The sequence below is a fragment of the Eucyclogobius newberryi genome, unplaced genomic scaffold (assembly GCF_026437365.1).
Source record: "Eucyclogobius newberryi isolate DKJ021-1_F unplaced genomic scaffold, fEucNew1.0.hap1 SCAF_1, whole genome shotgun sequence".
NCBI classification, from domain to species: Eukaryota; Metazoa; Chordata; class Actinopteri; order Gobiiformes; family Gobiidae; genus Eucyclogobius; species Eucyclogobius newberryi.
In genome coordinates, this window is record NW_027315723.1 from 23884124 (window position 1) to 23903379 (window position 19256).

Consider the following 19256-nt stretch of genomic DNA (forward strand, 5'->3'; position numbering starts at 1 on the left):
TCCACTCAATCAAAATAAGGATGGCTCTAAATAAACCACAGCTGGGCTCAGTGACTGATTTACATTTACAGGAACATTACGTTCCATTAACCTGTGCACACATTTCCATTTAACTGCGGTAATGACCATTATTTGTAAGGGATTTACCGAGATCGCGTGTTTTGACAGTTTAAATCGAAGTTATCAAACCGAATCATATTAAAATTGAAGTGTCAACGAGTCAATATGGCAGTTTTTGATTCAGTAAATTGTCCTTTTGTCAGCAGACAAGTAACTGAAGGTTTTATTTCATTTTCTTACATAAAACAATGAACAATACAAGTAAAATGACTGAATATATACAGTACAGATAGCGTTGTAACAGGCACTGACGAAGAAGAAGAATCTAAAAGCTCCTCTCAAATGCAAAGATTGTTGTATTTTACATTATAATATCACCACAAACAAATGGCTTGAAGTGCTGTGTTTTCTTCTGCGTTACAGTCAACAGCTTTATCCTCAGGCCTGACCCAGTCGTGCCACCTCTGCTCTGTTAACCCTTTCATTGCCTCTGGACCAGCTGTAAACATGGTTTTTCATCACTTCAGGATGCTTCATGCACAGTCAGTCCAGCGCTCTCACTCCATTGGCCACTCGGATACTCACGCACCCAAAAGCAAATACTTGGGTTTTAGCTTTCTGTTTATACGCAAGCTTTCCCATTAAAAAAATATAATCATTTGTTTAAATTGTTAATCACCAGGGAACAGTCCTACTTTCTCGTCCTTCTGAAACCCGTGGATTTACTGCGGCTGTTTAAGTTGACCTGGGAGAGTGGATTATTATTCCCCCCACACTATGGACACAGCCTATTTTGTCAAATTTGTAAATATATTATGATTATTATTATTACATATAGAAAACAACAACACCCAAACTGATGACTACCTTAGAGTCCTCTTCTACTATTATTATGATGTAATTATGATTGAATTCATTTCGAACATGCAAACATAAGTCACAAGTCATGTCACAAATAAAAATGTAACATTTTGTACATAGACTACAGAGCTTTAAGTTCACTTGTTCAAAAGGAAGTAGGGAAGTATAATGTATTTAATTCCACCCCTTTCCTAGTTAGAACCTCATATGTCATGTTATTATGATTATTACAGCATGCAACTTACTTCATAGTATTTTCTATCAATTTGTTGGAATATCCAAATCATTTTTCCATTAATTTCCAACGTTAGTGTTCAGCCAAGACTGTCAAGATAATTTCATCTTTAGTGACACACAAGCTTTGTACACTGTTTTAAATTTGAATTATCTTGTCTATCAGTGCCCTCTGTTGGTTGATTGTAACAATGCAGGTTTTCTCTCAATCAAACAAGGCTTCATTACAGTGTTTGAGTATTTGGTCAACATTTATTTTAATTTGTCTGGTTTATAATTACAAATATAGAAAATAATACCTCCAAACTGTACCTTATTGAGATAGATTAATAGATGTACCCTTAATTCATCTGTCAGTTTATGTCCACAGAATATATCAATGAATGGGCTATACACGCAATGCCAGGGTTATTTCCAAGATGCCTGGGGTCCATTATACAATTGTCCATTTCCAAGATCGATGGGTATTATAAAGATGAGGCAAAAGTACAAAGGTATCGAAAGTCTCAAACGTCTCACACACAGTTGGTCAGCTCCAGGGTTTGATGAAGTAGAAATACATTCTAAATAGTGCTGCAATTCAACCAGGGATCATTCTTCCACTGGACTGGCCACTAGTCTAACTCTACGACAGGTTTAAGCCATGGATCTATTATATTATCGATTTAAGCTGCCGATGCCCTATCCAGATGTTTTACAGATCTACTCTCCACCTTCACTGTGCGCAGACGTCTTCACGCAGTACGTCACTTCCGCTCGGCTGCGCTGGTCAGCTGACTCCAGGTGGCCATGTAGTGTTTACAGCGGTGGAAGGAGCCTCACAGTCCTGGTTCAGAGCTCACAACAACAATCCGGGACCCGCTCCTGTCTTCTTCTTTGTCCCACTCTGACTTTTAACCATGGCCTGGACAAATTACCAACTGTTTTTAGCTGGACTTATGCTAACAACCGGCTCCATCAACACTTTATCCGCGAAGTAAGTGCTTTTCCTCCACTGAAAGACACGCTTTTACTGTTATCCTCCGGTGTCCTCGTGGCCATGGTCCAGTTAGCACTCTTCTTTGTTCATATCAACATGCATAACGTTACATACATTTTTTGGGGGGGTCATAACGATGCTGTAACTACTCAGAGGCATTATGATCTGCTCTAAATTGGCAATGGCAGCACAAACGTAACAAACAACAAGGAAGTCAATTGGAATTAACACAGGAACGGAACGAAAACGACTGTAATCAAACCAAACATTCCTGTGATGATTGTGTGTGCCAAAGACCGGACAGTCCAGGGGAGCTTAACTAACTAATCTTAACGTTAGATACACGTTTTGGCCTTCACTAAGCAACAGCTAACGTTATGTGTATTGTAATAACGTTATATTTATAGTGACAGTCGATATGCCTCACGTGTCAATTCGTTATGACTCAGAACTTGGACAAAGGTTATTTACAGGGGTTAAAACATTTTGCAAACCCACTCATTTAACTGTTACTACAGGCAGAAAGTTAAAACTGCGCTGACTGTTGCTTGTCTCCATGGAGATGCTATTGTTTGTCCCACAGATGCAAATTAAACTGGTTTGTCTTGCTTTTACTCAATTGCAATTGTTTTTATTGCCCAAAAGTTCTCGCCTTTCCACAGATCTGATTTGTAAGTCGGCCTGGTGTTGTCATGTGCTGGACTTCATGCAGACAGAGACATTAAATGTTATACTGTGCAATAAAATGCATTAAAAACAAGCAGACAAGCAAAATAGTTATGTTTTTATTGTGTAATTTAGTTTATTTGAACATGGGCGTATACAAAAACACAGTGTACCTTTATTTTACATTAATACAGCTGTGTGCGCAGACATAGTTTATCATGTAAGACTACTTTTCATAACTGCACAATTATTTGCAGTCCGTATTGTGTTTGTATTTCTTACTGCGAGCACCCAATATCTACAACTCTTTATGTTCTGCCTGATATTTTCTAAACTTTTTGTCTAAGTTGTTTCGAACGTCAGCCGACAAACATAAATAGTACAATGCTCGCCTCCATTCCTGACATATCTTAATTTCAGCCTCGTGACATCCTGCTCGATGCACGGTCACAGCAGTGAAATCAGGACATTCAGCTGTTTAACTTCTGCAATAGTTTGATATGTCAGCGTTTCCCTGTTCTACATGTGGTTTGTCTGGCCACGCAGAACGTTCCTGTCATCTTAAAGCAAGACGCTACTGATGAGTCAAGTACAAGTCGTGTCGTGTTCCTCCTTCCTTGGCCGGTCACTTAAATCCAGTTGTGTTTGTACAAAGCTACTCCGCTTCTCGAGTTTCTGAGTAATTTTTGCAGAAGCTGATGCGTCACTTTTAAATCCACATTCCCTTACACAGCGTCCTGAGTCAGACCGGCTCACATGACCGCTGTCTTTAAAGGTCTGTAAAGATAGAAATGCAACAATAAGCTGCAAGAACAAAGAACGATATGACTTCAAGTATTGCAGAATGTTGTGCTCGTTGTTTTATTAATACTACGTTATTGCAAGTTTTAATAGAAGAGAAAGTGAAAGCATTTTTGTGGTTTGTCTTTTTCAGGTGGGCGGACATGTTCTCGGCAAAGGGTTGTGGAGAAAACGCCGAAGAACACAAATTTGCACATCCATTTCTACAGGTAGTGCATTTAAAAAAAAAACTCAAGGATGTAACATTTACTTCAAAGACATGATTTTCCTTCCAAATACCATATTTTCCGGACTATAAGTCGCACTGGAGTATGAAATGCGGTTACAAGTGTGAAAATAACAAATAATATCACATATAAGTCGCTCCGGAGTATAATTATATAAGTATAAATATAAGTATAAGTCGCACCCCGGCCAAAACTATGAAAAAAGGTGCGACTTATTGTCCGGAAAATATGGTACTCAATTTCTTCCTCTTTTTAAACCTGAAACCACTTCAAGTCCCCCCCTACCAAGAGCTTGCGCACCCCCACGTCGGGGAAACAAACAAGCAACATAATCAGAATTGTATCAACGTGAAATACAAAGTCATTGGATGTTTTAATAATATCTGTAATAACCATTTTCAGGCGGTGGGTATGTTCCTGGGGGAGTTCTGTTGTCTGGCAGTCTTCCACCTGCTCCTGTGTCGGGACCGGCGCCAGCCCATCCCTCAGATGAACCCGGGCCAGAGCTTCAACCCGCTGCTGTTCTTCCCCCCGGCCATGTGTGATATGACCGCCACCTCCATCATGTATGTCGGTGAGTCAAAGGTCACGCCAACACGATCCTCGCCACATAATCAATCGGACCAGACACTGTTTGTCAAGATGTAGACAAACTAACAAACATAGCTGCAGTTTTAGCGATGCGTCCAAAAAAGTTGTGACGGGACACGAATGTATAGCATGTGGAGTTTGGTAATTCCAGTGGACATACTTTGTTACGTAGTTTAGTTAATATTCAATGATCAAACACTTTTAAATTGGCTCTACCTGATTTTTTTTTTGTCCATGTAGTTGAGCCAAATCGTGTTTTCTCCCATTAAAAGAAAAGAAAAAGCAGCTCTATGAGTCAACATGAATCAGAATCAAAATAGGGTTTATTGCCATTTGTCGATGAACAAAATTCACAGACATAGGAACTTGTCCTGGTGATTTGGTGCAACACAAACAACAAAACATTGAACACTGAATACAAAAACGGCATGATATGTACATAATATAGTATAGGGTATAAAGTTCTGTTGTGCAATAGGAAGTGGTGATATGTACATAATAAAATGTAAAGTTAAGTAGTGCAATATGAAGTGACCTGCTCGTCCCAGAGTCCTGGAAACGTACTGGTCCTGCAGAGATGGAAGTTTGCGGCCGATCACTTTCTCAGCAGAGTACACAATGCGACTGCTGTGTGCATCTAACTTGAAAGCATTCTATTGTCCGAGAACCAGGAAGTGTGCTGTTAGCTAGAGAGTTGCAATGAATAATGAAGATGCAAATACTGTGTTAGGAAAGTGAGGAACAACTCACTTTGGCCCTTTGCAAACCATTCGAAACGAACCAGTTCTGTTTGTCATGTTTAAGACCGTAAATATCAGATATAGCGCCTTTTAAATTGAATATTGTTTGTATTGTTTTTGTCTTATTCCATCAAATATACCCATGTTCTAAATGTTAATGACTGACTTCTCTTTCAGCTCTGAACATGACGAGCGCGTCCAGCTTCCAGATGCTCCGCGGGGCTGTGATCATCTTCACCGGGCTGCTGTCGGTGGCCTTTTTGGGCAGGAAGCTGGCCGTGAGTCAGTGGGTGGGCATCCTCATCACCATCCTGGGCCTGGTCATCGTGGGCCTCGCCGACTTTATCACCGGCACCAGGGACGACTCGCACAAACTCAGCGACATCCTCACAGGTGACGAGCGCCGATCATGTCACTTTAACATTACTGCTGGGGTTCCTGATGTAGGAAGTTGGCATTTTAATCTGTTTAACTGGTTCCTCGCTCTCTCAAACACTTGGTTAATATTTTCATTTTCACATGCATTCATTTTAGGCACGTGCACAGTTTTAGAGCAGATTTGTTCAGACGTTGAAGTGAAACTGGAGTGGTCCACCCAAGCTCAGCCAATCAGAGAGCTGCTTTCTGACATAATTATTACATGCAGACAACGTGCAGCGGCCTCATTTTTTTCATCACAAAGTCCTGTTTTTACAATATATTCTTTGAAAGGAAAACACAAAAAGTAATAATTTACAAAAAAAATTTGTCAGGTACCCCAGTTTTAAAGGCGGTATGGACGATTTTTCGGCGATTTGAGAACGCAGGTGGAAGTGCGCATGCGCACTCCCCCGTGCGACCGATACAACACACACGTGCGTTTGTTTATTAGCGCAACGGAGCGTATCGCATCTCTCGTCTCCCGTAGATTTCTGTCCACTTCTGCGTCAGCTCGAACTGTCTTTCTCCGTCTTCATTTTGCCCCGTACACTGAGGGAACTATATTATGATGGATCAATGCGCTTAGGCACGCGGAAACGTGAGGAGGAACCGCACGCAGCTGCAGGTGAGCGGTAGGTGCGTTTTATGATTGATACGTGGCAGGACAAATGATTTATCCACGCCACGAGGAAATATGATACAAAATTTGCTGAAAAAAATCGTCCATACCACCTTTAATGTTTTACGCAATAAAATCCTCATGCTTATTAATGCAGTTTAATAATAATGATTTCTGTGTTTCGAACAGGTGACCTCCTGATTATCATGGCTCAAGTAATAGCTGCCGTTCAGATGGTTTTGGAAGAAAAATTTGTCTACAAACATGACGTACATCCACTGAAAGCTGTGGGCACTGAAGGTACACTTTACTTTCATTCATTCACACCATTTCTACTTATATATATAATGTGTTAGATGGTGTTATGGCGTAGGAGGAGCATGTAATTATTGCTTCCTAATATTCTCAACGTGTTTTCCAGGGTTTTTTGGCTTCTTTGTGCTGTCTCTCCTGCTCATCCCCATGTATTTCATTCCTGTCGGGAGTTTCTCGGACAACCCTCGCCAAGTTCTGGAGGACGCCATCGATGCTTTCTGCCAAATTGGAAACAAGCCCCTCATCATCTTGGCACTGCTCGGAAACACGGTTAGCATCGCTTTCTTCAACTTCGCAGGCATCAGTGTCACCAAAGAAATCAGTGCCACTACAAGGATGGTCCTGGACAGCCTGCGCACTTTAGTCATTTGGGTGATCAGCTTAGCGCTGCAGTGGGAGACGTTTCATGGACTACAAGTGCTGGGCTTTCTGGTGCTTCTTCTGGGAACGGCGTTGTACAATGGACTGCACCGCCCCATAATGGCCAGAATACCGTGGTGCGCTAGATGTGCTGGAGAAGAAGAGCCGAGCAGTGAGGATGAAAGGGAAAGGCTGCTAAATGGAGATGTAAGGGACCAGAGCTAAGTTTTAATCAATGAACTCTTATGGTCTTTTTAACAACACATCATGCCATGGTTTCTTATGTTTTTAGTCATAATTTTATATATGTAAAGGTTTTAATTTGGGTTTTAAGGTTGCATGCTGTATAATCAGTTATTTTTGTAAAATAATTTGTCCTAATTTTCAAAACACTAGCTTAACTACACCTAGCTACAAAAAAAGCAAAGTTCATAGATGTAAATACCCTAATACTAAAATAAGATAAGATGATTTGCATCAGTTTATACAGTTTTACCCCTGAAAGTACCAAAATTACAATTGTGTAATTTACAACGTTTATATATTCAATTTAAAACAAATAATTTGTGTTGCATTTTGTAAGAAAAAAAAAGAATTCATGATCATTATTTTATTTACATTTTTATTTTATTTTTTAATGTGAGCCAGTATTTCATGTACGTGCGCCTTCGACCAATAATGTCCAAAACCAAATAACGTACAAGATCCCGACATGTATTAACATGATTGAACCTTGTTTTAGGCTGTTCGTTTGAGCCTGTCCATGTGTTGTAATCGGTTATAATATGCTATTTTAGATTTTATTAGTGCTCAAATCTGTACTTTGAAAAGATTTCACAATTGCCCACAATGCAAAGCCTGTACAAGCCACAGGCATGATAACAATTACAGACCCTATTAATGCATGGTCAATCAATGGTTGCACATGTATATTTTTACCGTTTTCTTTTCCTCTTGACTGTTTATTTTAGTTTAATTGATGTGCACTATTTGCCAATTCACTGCCACAGACAGGATTCTGTGCCCTGCATTATCTTCTGATGTGTTTCTCTGTACATGCTGCTGTATGAGTGTGTGTGTACACAAGTTATCAATGGTACATTGATGAAAAAAGGGAACTGGGATTAAACACTTCACACATGAATGTCTTTTGTAAGAGTCTATTGAAGTATTATTAGAAGTGAAGGGTATGCCTTGTGACTTTTCTTCAGTTTTTATTGTTATTATTATTATTATTTAACCATTTAAAATTCAGTAATATGAAATTACTATATTTTCTTATGATGTTTTAATTTTATTTTTGGAGCTGAAGATTCTCGACGATGCTATACAACGTCTCCCTCTAGTGGACATTTTAGAAATCTAGTTAGAGCCAATCACGTGTCATCTCTGGATCAGCTGACCAAAACACGGAAGTGGCTACGAGAGTGTGATTCCACCATGGATTCCATGGATTTCCTCGTGTTTCTTTAGAAAAATGGGATTTAAAACAACGCATTAAACATGTTTTTAGTTGCAGATGTACTGATTTGACATTTCATCACGACCCGGACTATCTGGTAATTTGACCACATGAGCTACAGCATTTTTCCTATGATTACTTTCTCCTTCCAGTGTTGCACATATTTTTTGGTGAAATGATCAACTTTATTAAGCTTTTTGGTTTAATAAGAGTGGATGAAAGCAATAAAACATAGCCTCATCTGCCATTCCTTTATATGTTATATGTTATTTTTTTGAACCAGGAAATCCTCATCCAGATTAAAAAAATGTGTTTTTCAAGAGATATTATGGCAGACTAACCCTAGGACAGGTTTTCTCATTTGTTTTCAAACTTTAAAATATTCACATCCCAAGTCCCAAAGCTTAATTTATAAATAGCAGTGTCATTTAACTAGTTTAGATATGTTGAATCTAGGTTCAGTCTGACTAACCTCGACTGGATGAACCTAAAATGTCTTCACGCTTCACAGTTACATTACACATACTATTCATGGGCTTCAGCTTCTTGTTTACTGGTTACACGTTGAGGACATTTCAAATTATTAATATTTTCTTTCGATTTGTCCATTGCTTTGACAAGGGCCCTCATTTTACATCCCTCAGAAACCCATGAATACAACTTCTATAACATGTCGTACACATTTTGGAACATCCAGGGTTGAAGATGAAGGTTTTTCGGAGTCCAGCGCGTCACGGTTACGCTGTAGAAGCCTCTCCTTTCATCCCAAACAGAGTGGCCTGTGCTTCATCCCAGTATTATGGAATAGCAGGTTGGTAACTGAAGCAAACAGATGTAAAACAGTTTGTCACATGTAATACATCAGTAATAACATCCTTATATATGTTTTCAGGTTGTGGCACGTTGTTGGTCTTGGAGGAAAACGCAACAGGGATTTCACTCGTTCAAAGGTAATTTATGAACCATTCACACATTAGTTTAAGGGCTTCTTGACTTTAATTTGCTCTTAGGAAATATGTTTTGTGACAAAATTTCAAGTTTAGTACTAAAGGATGAAATGTTGACTTTTGTGCAAAATATTTTCTATAAACAATCAAATTAATCAATTCACAATCTGTTTCAAATCAATAAAATGTATCTTCCCATGTGTTGAATGCAATGATTGTGTATGTTGTATGTGTCCAGTTGGGAGTGGAGTGATGGTTTGTTCGACGTGTCCTGGAGTGAGTCCAACGAACATGTTTTAGTGGCCGGAGGCGGAGATGGAAGTTTACAGCTCTGGGATTCGACCAATCACAGCGCTCCGCTCAGGGTGGCTAAAGAACACACACAAGAGGTAGCGCCCGTATATGGGAATAAGGAAATAAGCTGTGTTACCACTATATTACTAAGGGTAATGTCAGTCAAGTTTACACAGAAGTGCAGTATTGTCTGCATTTAAGTAGCTTTTAAAAGTATGTACTTTGCATCTACCACACAGTTAGTAATTAGATTAACAGCATTTATAAAGTTGTTAAAATTGCAGGTTTATGCTGTGGACTGGAGTCAAACCAGAGGAGAAAACCTCATAGTTTCTGCATCCTGGGACCAAACGGCCAAAGTGGTTAGTTATTATATACTAAATACTTGTATAATTGATTCATTGTTTAAATAATAAATACTTAATCGTTCATGCTTTAACGTTCTGCTTACATTTAACCTCCTGCTGTTCAGTGGGACCCAGGTCTAAAATGCTTGTCGACTCTCAGAGGTCACGAAGGGGTCATCTACAGTTCCATCTGGTCACCTCATATCCCAGGATGCTTTGCAACTGCCTCAGGTCTGTTTTGGTCACACAAACTACAATATATTCTGTAATGTTCAGTATTATTTTATGACTTTGTAGAAACGTCTTTGCAATTTCTGGCCACAAGGTGGTGGTGTTGACTGTCCATGACTTCTTTCATTTGTTATTTTAATGTATTTCTCATTTCAGTACAGAATTCAAATGTAGCTTTTTTAATAGACTTAACCTAGGAACTAATTGGACAAAACAAGAAGATGTAAATGTAGGCCTTAAATCAGGACATACCTTGTTAAAAATAAGTAAAATAGGACGGGATCATGATCAAACTAAATTTCAACAATCCCATGTACATTTTAAGTGAAAATGTTCCATAATAAAGAGCCTTTCGTACTGTGCAAGCCTCTAATGAGCAGATGCACTGTATACAGCCATTTATTTAGCCCTATCAGATGTGGTATATTGAGGACAGTTGATGTAAAGTGTTGCTCTAGGCTACAGTGGAGCTCTGAATCTAATCCAATGCTGTATAATTCTAGTTTATCCTGCCACACGACTGCTATCTATTATTTAACCAGAACCAGCTCTGGACACAGGCAAACACAATGAGATCAACAAAGAGGTGTGTTTCTGTTTATGAGCCCTGGCGTGGAGTAGAAGTTATGTTATACGAGGCAAATGTGACAAAATACACATCATAAATTAAAGAATTGCAGAACATTGTGTATTTAGTTGTATGTAGACTCGCCGTTTTGTCCTTTTAGTCCTTTTTGAGCTGCCAAATGTCTGCAACTCAAAACCAATTAAGATGTAGTAGTAATTAGTACTAGATCACTATTAACATTGTGGTTCGGGGCATCTTCATCTTGTTTAGTCCTCTCTGTGAATGTATAAAAAGCTTCATTTGGGATGTCACGTTATCAAATTTTAGTGTTAGTATTAATGTAAGAAAAATAAAAAGGCATTATACTGGTATGTTTTTTTGGGGGGGTTGTAGCTTGAAGTAAAAAGACTTATTATTGCTAGATTTTAATATTATTTTTCTTACAATTGTGATTCCATTCCTGGTCCTCTCCTTGTCAGCTGTGGTGTTTGTTGCACATTTTTTTCTTGGACAGCCGATTGATTCACCTCTTGGAATTTCAATTTAAACTAAGAAGTCCCACCCTAACCTCTCTCTGGAAGTGGTAAATAGTTATTTGGAGTAATTATGGCGGACTGAGCAGTGGTAATGTTAGTATACATTTAGCCGCGTGTATAATTGATCTAGATGAAGCCATTGTCATCTCGTGCTGCTAAATTGAAACCCTGACCACAGAGACTGATTTGTGTGTTAATCTGATGAGATATTTCCGTTCGTCTCAAGCCAATTAAACGAGTGGTTAGTGAAGCGCAGCTGCTCCTCCGTCAGGTCTGAAAAGGCGTCAGGTACTTATCAAAAACCCACAGCTACGTAATAATTTTCATCCACTTATTATCTAAAGGCTTCCACCAGCGCAGAAGGGAATCGACACAGGAAAACCTCACTGCTTTGGGGGAACAAAACACCTTTATTCTCATTACAGGACATAATATGAAAAGGTGTGGAGTTTAATGTGCTTTTAGTAATCGTAAAGTTGGAAGTAATGCTCATTTAACCCTGTTCTGCAGCTCTTTATCACAGTGAATTATAGTAAAACTTAGTCTTTCATGATGATTTCCCATTGTTGTTTGGGCAGCTCAGTGGCTCGGTGGTTAGCACTTTTGACCTCACAGTAGGAAGGTCCTGGTTTCCTCTGGGTGCTCTGTTTTCCCCTACCACCAAAAACATGCACCATAGGCTCCTCCCTCTGGGGCCAGGACTCCCCTCAAAAAGAGATGGAACTTTTCCTGATAAATCAAGATCAATAAATAAATGCATAGTGATTTATTTTACACTGTTACCCCAACTACTGCTACTTCTATCAATTTAATTCAGTTTGGACATTCAACATTTGGAACTTCAATACTAATACTATATTCATGATGATAAAATAATAGCTTTTTCTTTAATATTACCTTGTGGTCACTACTACTAAACTATTTACCTGATCATCAAATCATCTGTTTGTTTTAATACCATTGTTTAAATATTGATTCATATTGAACACGCAGCAGTATAATCCGTTTTTAGGTCGTACTTTTCTTTATCCAGATGTGTTTGAGGTGGTCCCTGACTGTAATTGTCTATTGATCGTAGATTCCTCTCATTACGTTTCTAACCAGCGGCACAATCCGCTCCTCTCTGTCAAACGCCTTATCTTGCAATATCAGTTTACATTTATGACATGCATTTGTTGACTTTAAATATCCACGACTGTATTTTTCTGACTCTAGTTTATTTCTGATTTATTACAAAGACAATGTCAGTCTTGAGGGGAAAAATTAAATTAAATGTAAATTAGTTTAACAATCACGATATTGACTGTAAACAGAAAGGTATATACATTTTTGCTGTTAATCCACGTTGCACACCACTCACTGCACTTTATCAAGTTGTCCGATAACGCTTTTGAAACTACAAATGATCTCAAATCGTTTCATTAAAACAAAAACAAAACACACCTTCCATTCAATAATTTAGTGAGCGTTGAAAATTTTGACAAAAAATAATTGGAAATGACTATTCTATGTTCAGCCATAAACAGCTTTAATTCCTTTAATTTTGTGTTTGTCGCAGTGAAATGGAAAAAGCCATAATGACTTTGGCAGCGTTTTCAAGCAGCATTTTAAAGTATTCCGATTTACATTTTAGACTACTGGCATGTGTATAATGTTTCATCTTTGTTTTATACAGTTTGTTCATTTAACTTTAAAGGTGCACAATGAAACTTTTCTGGTGTGTGGTCTGCCATGGAGATGTTACAGTGTTGGTGTTTTGTGTAGTATAAAACTCATCTTGCGTTTATTGAAAGACACACTCAGGCTTTTAGATAGAGACCCGTCTTCCCGTATTTTGGACGTGGTATTTTAAAATGTGGACGGGCATTTTCGAGAGCAGGGACGGCCATTTTATTAATAAATCTTAGAAAAAAAGGGAATATTATCATTAAATCGGGCCAGGAAGCATTTGACAATAGTCTGCCATTACAGTTTACTGTTTACAAGTGAAAATTTGCATGCTGCGCGCTGATTGGTCGACAAAATGTGTGTGCTTGGCTCTGATTGGCTGCCGAGCCGTGGTCCAGAGAATGCCAAAGCTACTCGTTTTTTTGGACGGGGTGTTTTCAAATCCTATCTAAAAGCCTGGGCAAACTTAAAGCTCAAAAAGTATCTTGAAAAACAGCTCTGATCTGTGGTGTTTATCTGCTTGTCTCCACGACGATTGAGTTTTGTGTGGAACATTAAAGGCAAAGCAGTAACACTATGGAGAAATCAGGACAAAATATGAGTAATTTCTTGCTGACAGCTTTATACACGTACATTGAGATCCTGCAACGGTGCAATTTTTAACATCCATCTCCCAATGTTGACCTCTGTGTGACCTCTGTGTGACTTCTGACCTGCCTGGAGCCAATCACAGTCAGTTACACTCCCCCCCTGCAGCACAGAGAGTCAGTGGAGTTATTATGGAGACGAGTGATTGCGTTCTGAGGCTGTAGAGGAAAGGTCTAGTTTTGGCCCTTGAACTACTACTACTGGTTTTGTGTGATTTCTCAGAGGAGCTGCCCCGTGTGAACCTGGTGAGATGGAGGAGTTTAGGAAAGGGAATGAAGTCTTGAATGTAGTAAATGGAGTAAAGGTGTAACAAGCAATATGGAATGGTTCAGCGACGAATGTTACTGGTGTAATTATTATTCAGATGTTGAGGTTGATAATGCTACTTGGCACAGGTAAACATGTTTTTGGATCCTTTCTGACTCTTTATTTTGAAGAAATAATACAGAATCAAAATAATAGGTTGATACTCTTTTCTGTTGATGTAATACTATTTGTTTTATTTGGTACAGTGTCTTTTCCCCTGTAAAATTGAAGGCTGCAGTGCAATGTTTGGTGGACGGTTGGAGTTGGTATAAAAAGTGAAAACGATGCCAGACTCCAACTGTCTGGCACTGCAGTTCGACTCATATGTTTCTGGATCATAAGAAATGCTAACCAGGCCTTCGTGGACGTTCGAGCGTCGGAGAATCTCCCTTATCTCTGTGCACAACGCCGTCGCTTCTGGTCACATTCAGCATTAGCTCCATTAGCGTGATTAGCTCCATTAGCATGAGGAGCTACTGCCACTTTGAAGCTGTGGAGGCAGAGGTTTCATTTCATCCCTGGATGATAAGCTTATCGGGGTTCCCCCGAGTTGTGTGTATTTTTATTTTTTTTAATAATTCGGTCCGATGCAAAATCAGAAACAGCTCCAGTCAAAGTCACAGCTAAGTCAGAGTTTGCCCCAAGCTTTTATGTGGAGGATGAAGAAGATGTGAGTTTATAGTGCGCTTTCCATTGAGCCTCATATTTAGATCATAAGGTCATGTTTATTGTGCAAATCTCAATGCACCGTTACAGCATTGACAAAGCATTATGTTTTTCAAATCAGGAATTTTAACCGATACCAATTTGAAAAATGTAATAACGGAAATTTGTCACATTTAGCACAGTTCAGTAGCACTAACACTCTTACAAACGTGTGCTATATTGCCTTATGTGTTAACATTTATTTCATCATTCACCGCTTAAATAAAAACATTTTGGGTTGTAGAGTTAATCAAAATAATTTGTGACTAATTCAATAATTGCTAATCATTATTGGGTCTACCGTATATTGACTTTAAAACACAAAACAAAATACATTTCATAACCCAAATAGTTGCATTATTAAACCAAAAAATGACAAATAATTTGCGATTTTCATCATTCATACTATACTTTATTTGAAAACATTCTCTATGTTTAAGCCTTGAGTCAGCATATTTTACCTTTCATCAGATTAAAATGTATTTTAAAAGCTACATTTACAGTAAACAGTTAAATAATCATGAATAGTCTACTACTTAAATAAGTGTTTGTTACAGCCCTCTAAACTCCAGCGTTTATTTCTGTCTCATTTCTAAGACATGACTACATATTCTTTCAAGTCGAGCTTTTGTATCGCTTCACGTCATTCTTTAGTGTTGATGTCGCTCTCCATTTTCTCCATTGCCAAAAGCCTCTGTCCGCTCTTCTATAGTGCACACATAATCGCCCCGTGTAATGCCGTGCCACTTGTGTCTGTTCCAGGTCTTGCTCCGGCTTCTCTTTAGCCTGTCACTGTCTCCCACTCAAATGTTAGCTTCTTCATTCAAAACCGGCTTTAGAGCGGTTTAAAATGTAAAAACGAGCCTGAAAACGCTGGAGGATTAGCTCAGAGAGATGCCATCGGCTGTAACTCCTCGATCCAACTCGTGCCTCCTCAGAGGGATAAGAGCGTTCTACTAAGAGTGTGACGCTGATCCAAGTCTGGCTTCAATAGTTTGTGCATCGAGTCGACACTTTGGAGTAAATATTTGTTTCATAAATCCTAATCCTGTTTTACTAACGCCTGTGTTGTTTCTAGCTGATAACAGAGACATATATATACAAAAGAGTGAGCCGCATACAATCGATCAGTGGTTCTCAAACTGTGGTACGTGAACTTCTTCAGGCGGTGAGCGGAGTCCTCTGCAGTTACATTTTTAACTTAATTTAGAGTCAATTTAATCCACATTTCTGTCCTTATTTGTGTTATTCCTTGTTTAAAACGAGTAGAGCAATTGTGTGGTCCTTTTTTAGACCCAGCTTAACTCAAGACCAAGAATAGTCCTGTTTTATACCTGGTGTGGATCAGGTGGTACTCGGAATGTCAAATATTTTCTTTGGTGGTCACAGTATACTCCTCTTTTTCAACATTTATTTTTTGCTGTCATATATTTACTGTCACTCTGTTGGTCAATCAATCAATAAGAGAGTGCACTGTAGCTCATAATTAGAGATTTTGCTTTAGCTTGCCCACAAACCATATTTGTTGCGGTCCAATGAGATTTTCACTTTTTGTCATTATACAGTCATCTCTCAAAAAATAAAAGTACTACATTTATGGGCTCAAACATCTCCCACCAATTTCCACAGAACAAAGTATTTGAGTTTCCAAGTACCACCAGATTCAAAACAGACTTATGATGACACCAAGTCTAAAAGCAGGTCTAAAATAGGAATAAAGTTCACTAAACTCACATGGATAAGATTGGCTCCAAACAGGAACTAGTTGGAGCCAATCTGTCACAATTAAAAAAATTTGTGTAACAATTATTGTGAGAAAAAACTGCGATTTAACAAATATTCGCAGTCCTAATTTCTTTCTCCTCCTTGTTTTCTTAAGTCATTATCGCTCCTCAATATTTTACCTGCTTTACATAATCACAATTCTGAATTAATAATTAGACTTTACTTTTCGGTTTACTTTTTTGAGGAAAGGTTGAGTAGAGAAGACTTAATTTTGCTTCTAATCTAAAAAAATACATAATTTTGTTTAATAATTTTCTCTTTTCTATAAATTGAATCAAAACATTTTTAATTCTTCCACGATTATATTGTGATCTAAATAATCACGATTATCCCAACTCCAAACCAAATAAAAATGAGTCAATCTTAATCAGACTAGTCCTCCAGAAGACTCCTTGTACCACCAGAAGAACGAGAACCTTTGAGAACCTCTGTAGTTCTCATATTTGTGTAAAAATGTGCTGTAAAATGTATTAATATAGTGCAGTCAACATCATTGCTACATGTTACTAGTGGCTGTCTTTTATTGATTCTTTTACAGTATTACTTTGTCACTGCTGCGTCTAAAGCCCTGCCTGCGTGTTGCATGCGTGTTGCGTGTGTGCTTGTTGCATGCGTGCTGCGTGCGTGTTGCGTGCATGCTGCGTGCGTGTTGCGTGCGTGCTGCGTGTGTGTTGCGTGCGTGCTGCATGCGTGTTGCGTGCGTGCTGCGTGCGTGTTGCATGCGTGTTGCGTGTGTGCTGCGTGCTTGTTGCATGCGTGCTGCGTGCGTGTTGCGTGCTGCGTGCGTGTTGCGTGCGTGCTGCGTGTGTGTTGCGTGCGTGTTGCGTGCATGCTGCGTGCGTGTTGCGTGCGTGCTGCGTGTGTGTTGCGTGCGTGCTGCATGCGTGTTGCGTGCGTGCTGCGTGCGTGTTGCATGCGTGTTGCGTGTGTGCTGCGTGTTTGTTGCATGCGTGCTGCGTGCGTGTTGCGTGCGTGCTGCGTGCGTGTTGCATGCGTGTTGCGTGCATGCTGCGTGTGTGTTGCGTGCGTGCTGCGTGCGTGTTGCGTGCTGCGTGCGTGCTGCGTGTGTGTTGCGTGCGTGCTGCGTGCGTGTTGCGTGCGTGCTGCGTGCGTGTTGCATGCGTGCTGCGTGCGTGTTGCGTGCGTGCTGCGTGCGTGTTGCATGCGTGCTGCGTGTGTGTTGCGTGTGTGCTGCCTGCGTGCTGCGTGCGTGTTGCGTGCGTGCTGCGTGCGTGCTGCCTGCGTGCTGCCTGCGTGCTGCCTGCGTGCTGCGTGTGTGCTGCCTGCGTGCTGCGTGTGTGCTGCCTGCGTGCTGCGTGCGTGCTGCCTGCGTGCTGCGTGTGTGCTGCTTGCGTGCTGCGTGCGTGCTGCGTTCGTGTTGCATGCGTGCTGCGTGCGTGTTGCGTGCGTGCTGCGTGTGGGTTGCGTGCGTGCGTGCTGCGTGCGTGCTGCGTGCGTGCTGCGTGCGTGTTGCATGCGTGCTGCGTGTGTGTTGCGTGCGTGCTGCGTGCGTGTTGCATGCTGCGTGCGTGTTGCGTGCGTGCTGCGTGCGTGCTGCCTGCGTGCTGCGTGTGTGCTGCCTGCGTGCTGCCTGCGTGCTGCGTGTGTGCTGCCTGCGTGCTGCGTGCGTGCTGCCTGCGTGCTGCGTGTGTGCTGCCTGCGTGCTGCGTGCGTGCTGCGTGCGTGCTGTGTGTGTGCTGCGTGCGTGCTGCGTGTGTGCTGCCTGCGTGCTGCGTGTGTGCTGCCTGCGTGCTGCGTGCGTGCGTGCTGCCTGCGTGCTGCGTGTGTGCTGCGTGCGTGTTGCGTGCGTGTTGCGTGTGTGCTGCGTGCGTGCTGCGTGTGTGTTGCGTGCGTGCCGCGTGTGTGTTGCGTGCGTGCATGCTGCGTGCGTGTGGCGTGCGTGCTGCGTGTGTGTTGCGTGCGTGCGTGCTGCGTGTGTGCTGCCTGCGTGCGTGTTGCGTGCGTGTTGCGTGTGTGCTGCGTGCGTGCTGCGTGTGTGTTGCGTGCGTGCATGCTGCGTGCGTGTGGCGTGCTGCGTGTGTGTTGCGTGCGTGCGTGCTGCGTGTGTGCTGCCTGCGTGCTGCCTGCGTGCTGCCTGCGTGCTGCGTGTGTGCTGCGTGTGTGCTGCCTGCGTGCTGCGTGCGTGCTGCGTGTGTGCTGCCTGCGTGCTGCCTGCGTGCTGCATGCGTGCTGCGTGTGTGCTGCCTGCGTGTTGCGTGTGTGTTACGTGCATGCTGCGTGTGTGCTGCCTGCGTGCTGCTTGTGTGCTGCCTGCGTGTTGCGTGTGTGTTGCGTGCGTGTTGCATGCGTGCTGCGTGCGTGCTGCATGCGTGTTGCGTGTGTGTTGCATGCGTGCTGCGTGTGTGCTGCGTGTGTGTTGCGTGCGTGCATGCTGCGTGTGTGCTGCCTGCGTGCTGCCCGCGTGTTGCGTGTGTGCCGCGTGCGTGCTGCCTGTGTGTTGCGTGTGTGCTGCGTGCTGCGTTGCGTGTGTGCTGCCTGTGTGTTGCGTGTGTGCTGCGTGTGTGTTGCGTGCGTGCTGCGTCTGTGTTGCGTGCGTGCTGCGTGTGTGCTGCGTGCGTGTGTTGCGTGCGTGCTGCGTGTGTGTTGCGTGCATGCTGCGTGTGTGCTGCGTGCGTGTGTGTTGCGTGTGTGCTGCGTGCGTGCTGCGTGTGTGCTGCGTGCGTGTGTGCTGCGTGTGTGCTGCGTGCGTGTGTGTTGCGTGTGTGTTGCGTGCGTGCTGCATGTGTGCTGCGTGTGTGTTGCGTGCGTGCATGCTGCGTGCGTGCGGCGTGCGTGCTGCGTGTGTGTTGCGTGCGTGCATGCTGCGTGTGTGCTGCCTGCGTGCTGCCCGCGTGTTGCGTGTGTGCCGCGTGCGTGCTGCCTGTG

The 19256-nt window shown here is 41.7% G+C and overlaps 2 protein-coding genes across 2 annotated transcripts in view; both read left to right on the forward strand.

Moving 5' to 3' along the window:
• The first annotated feature begins 1971 nt into the window (after positions 1 to 1971).
• slc35f6 (solute carrier family 35 member F6) lies at positions 1972 to 8006 on the forward strand. Its single transcript, XM_072440548.1, has 6 exons — positions 1972 to 2131; positions 3735 to 3810; positions 4231 to 4402; positions 5337 to 5552; positions 6388 to 6498; positions 6620 to 8006. The coding sequence occupies exons 1-6, from the start codon at positions 2055 to 2057 to the stop codon at positions 7096 to 7098; spliced, it is 1131 nt and encodes a 376-aa protein (XP_072296649.1). The 5' UTR covers positions 1972 to 2054; the 3' UTR covers positions 7099 to 8006.
• Positions 8007 to 8311: 305 nt separating this feature from the next.
• The window catches only part of pex7 (peroxisomal biogenesis factor 7), a 66524-nt gene continuing 55579 nt past the window's right edge, over positions 8312 to 19256 (forward strand). Inside the window, exons 1-6 of the mRNA XM_072440588.1 lie at positions 8312 to 8432; positions 8980 to 9146; positions 9228 to 9285; positions 9521 to 9671; positions 9861 to 9938; positions 10049 to 10154. Coding sequence (XP_072296689.1) covers positions 9041 to 9146; positions 9228 to 9285; positions 9521 to 9671; positions 9861 to 9938; positions 10049 to 10154 — 499 coding nt within the window. The 5' untranslated portion in view covers positions 8312 to 8432; positions 8980 to 9040. The remainder of the gene's footprint in view (positions 8433 to 8979; positions 9147 to 9227; positions 9286 to 9520; positions 9672 to 9860; positions 9939 to 10048; positions 10155 to 19256) is intronic.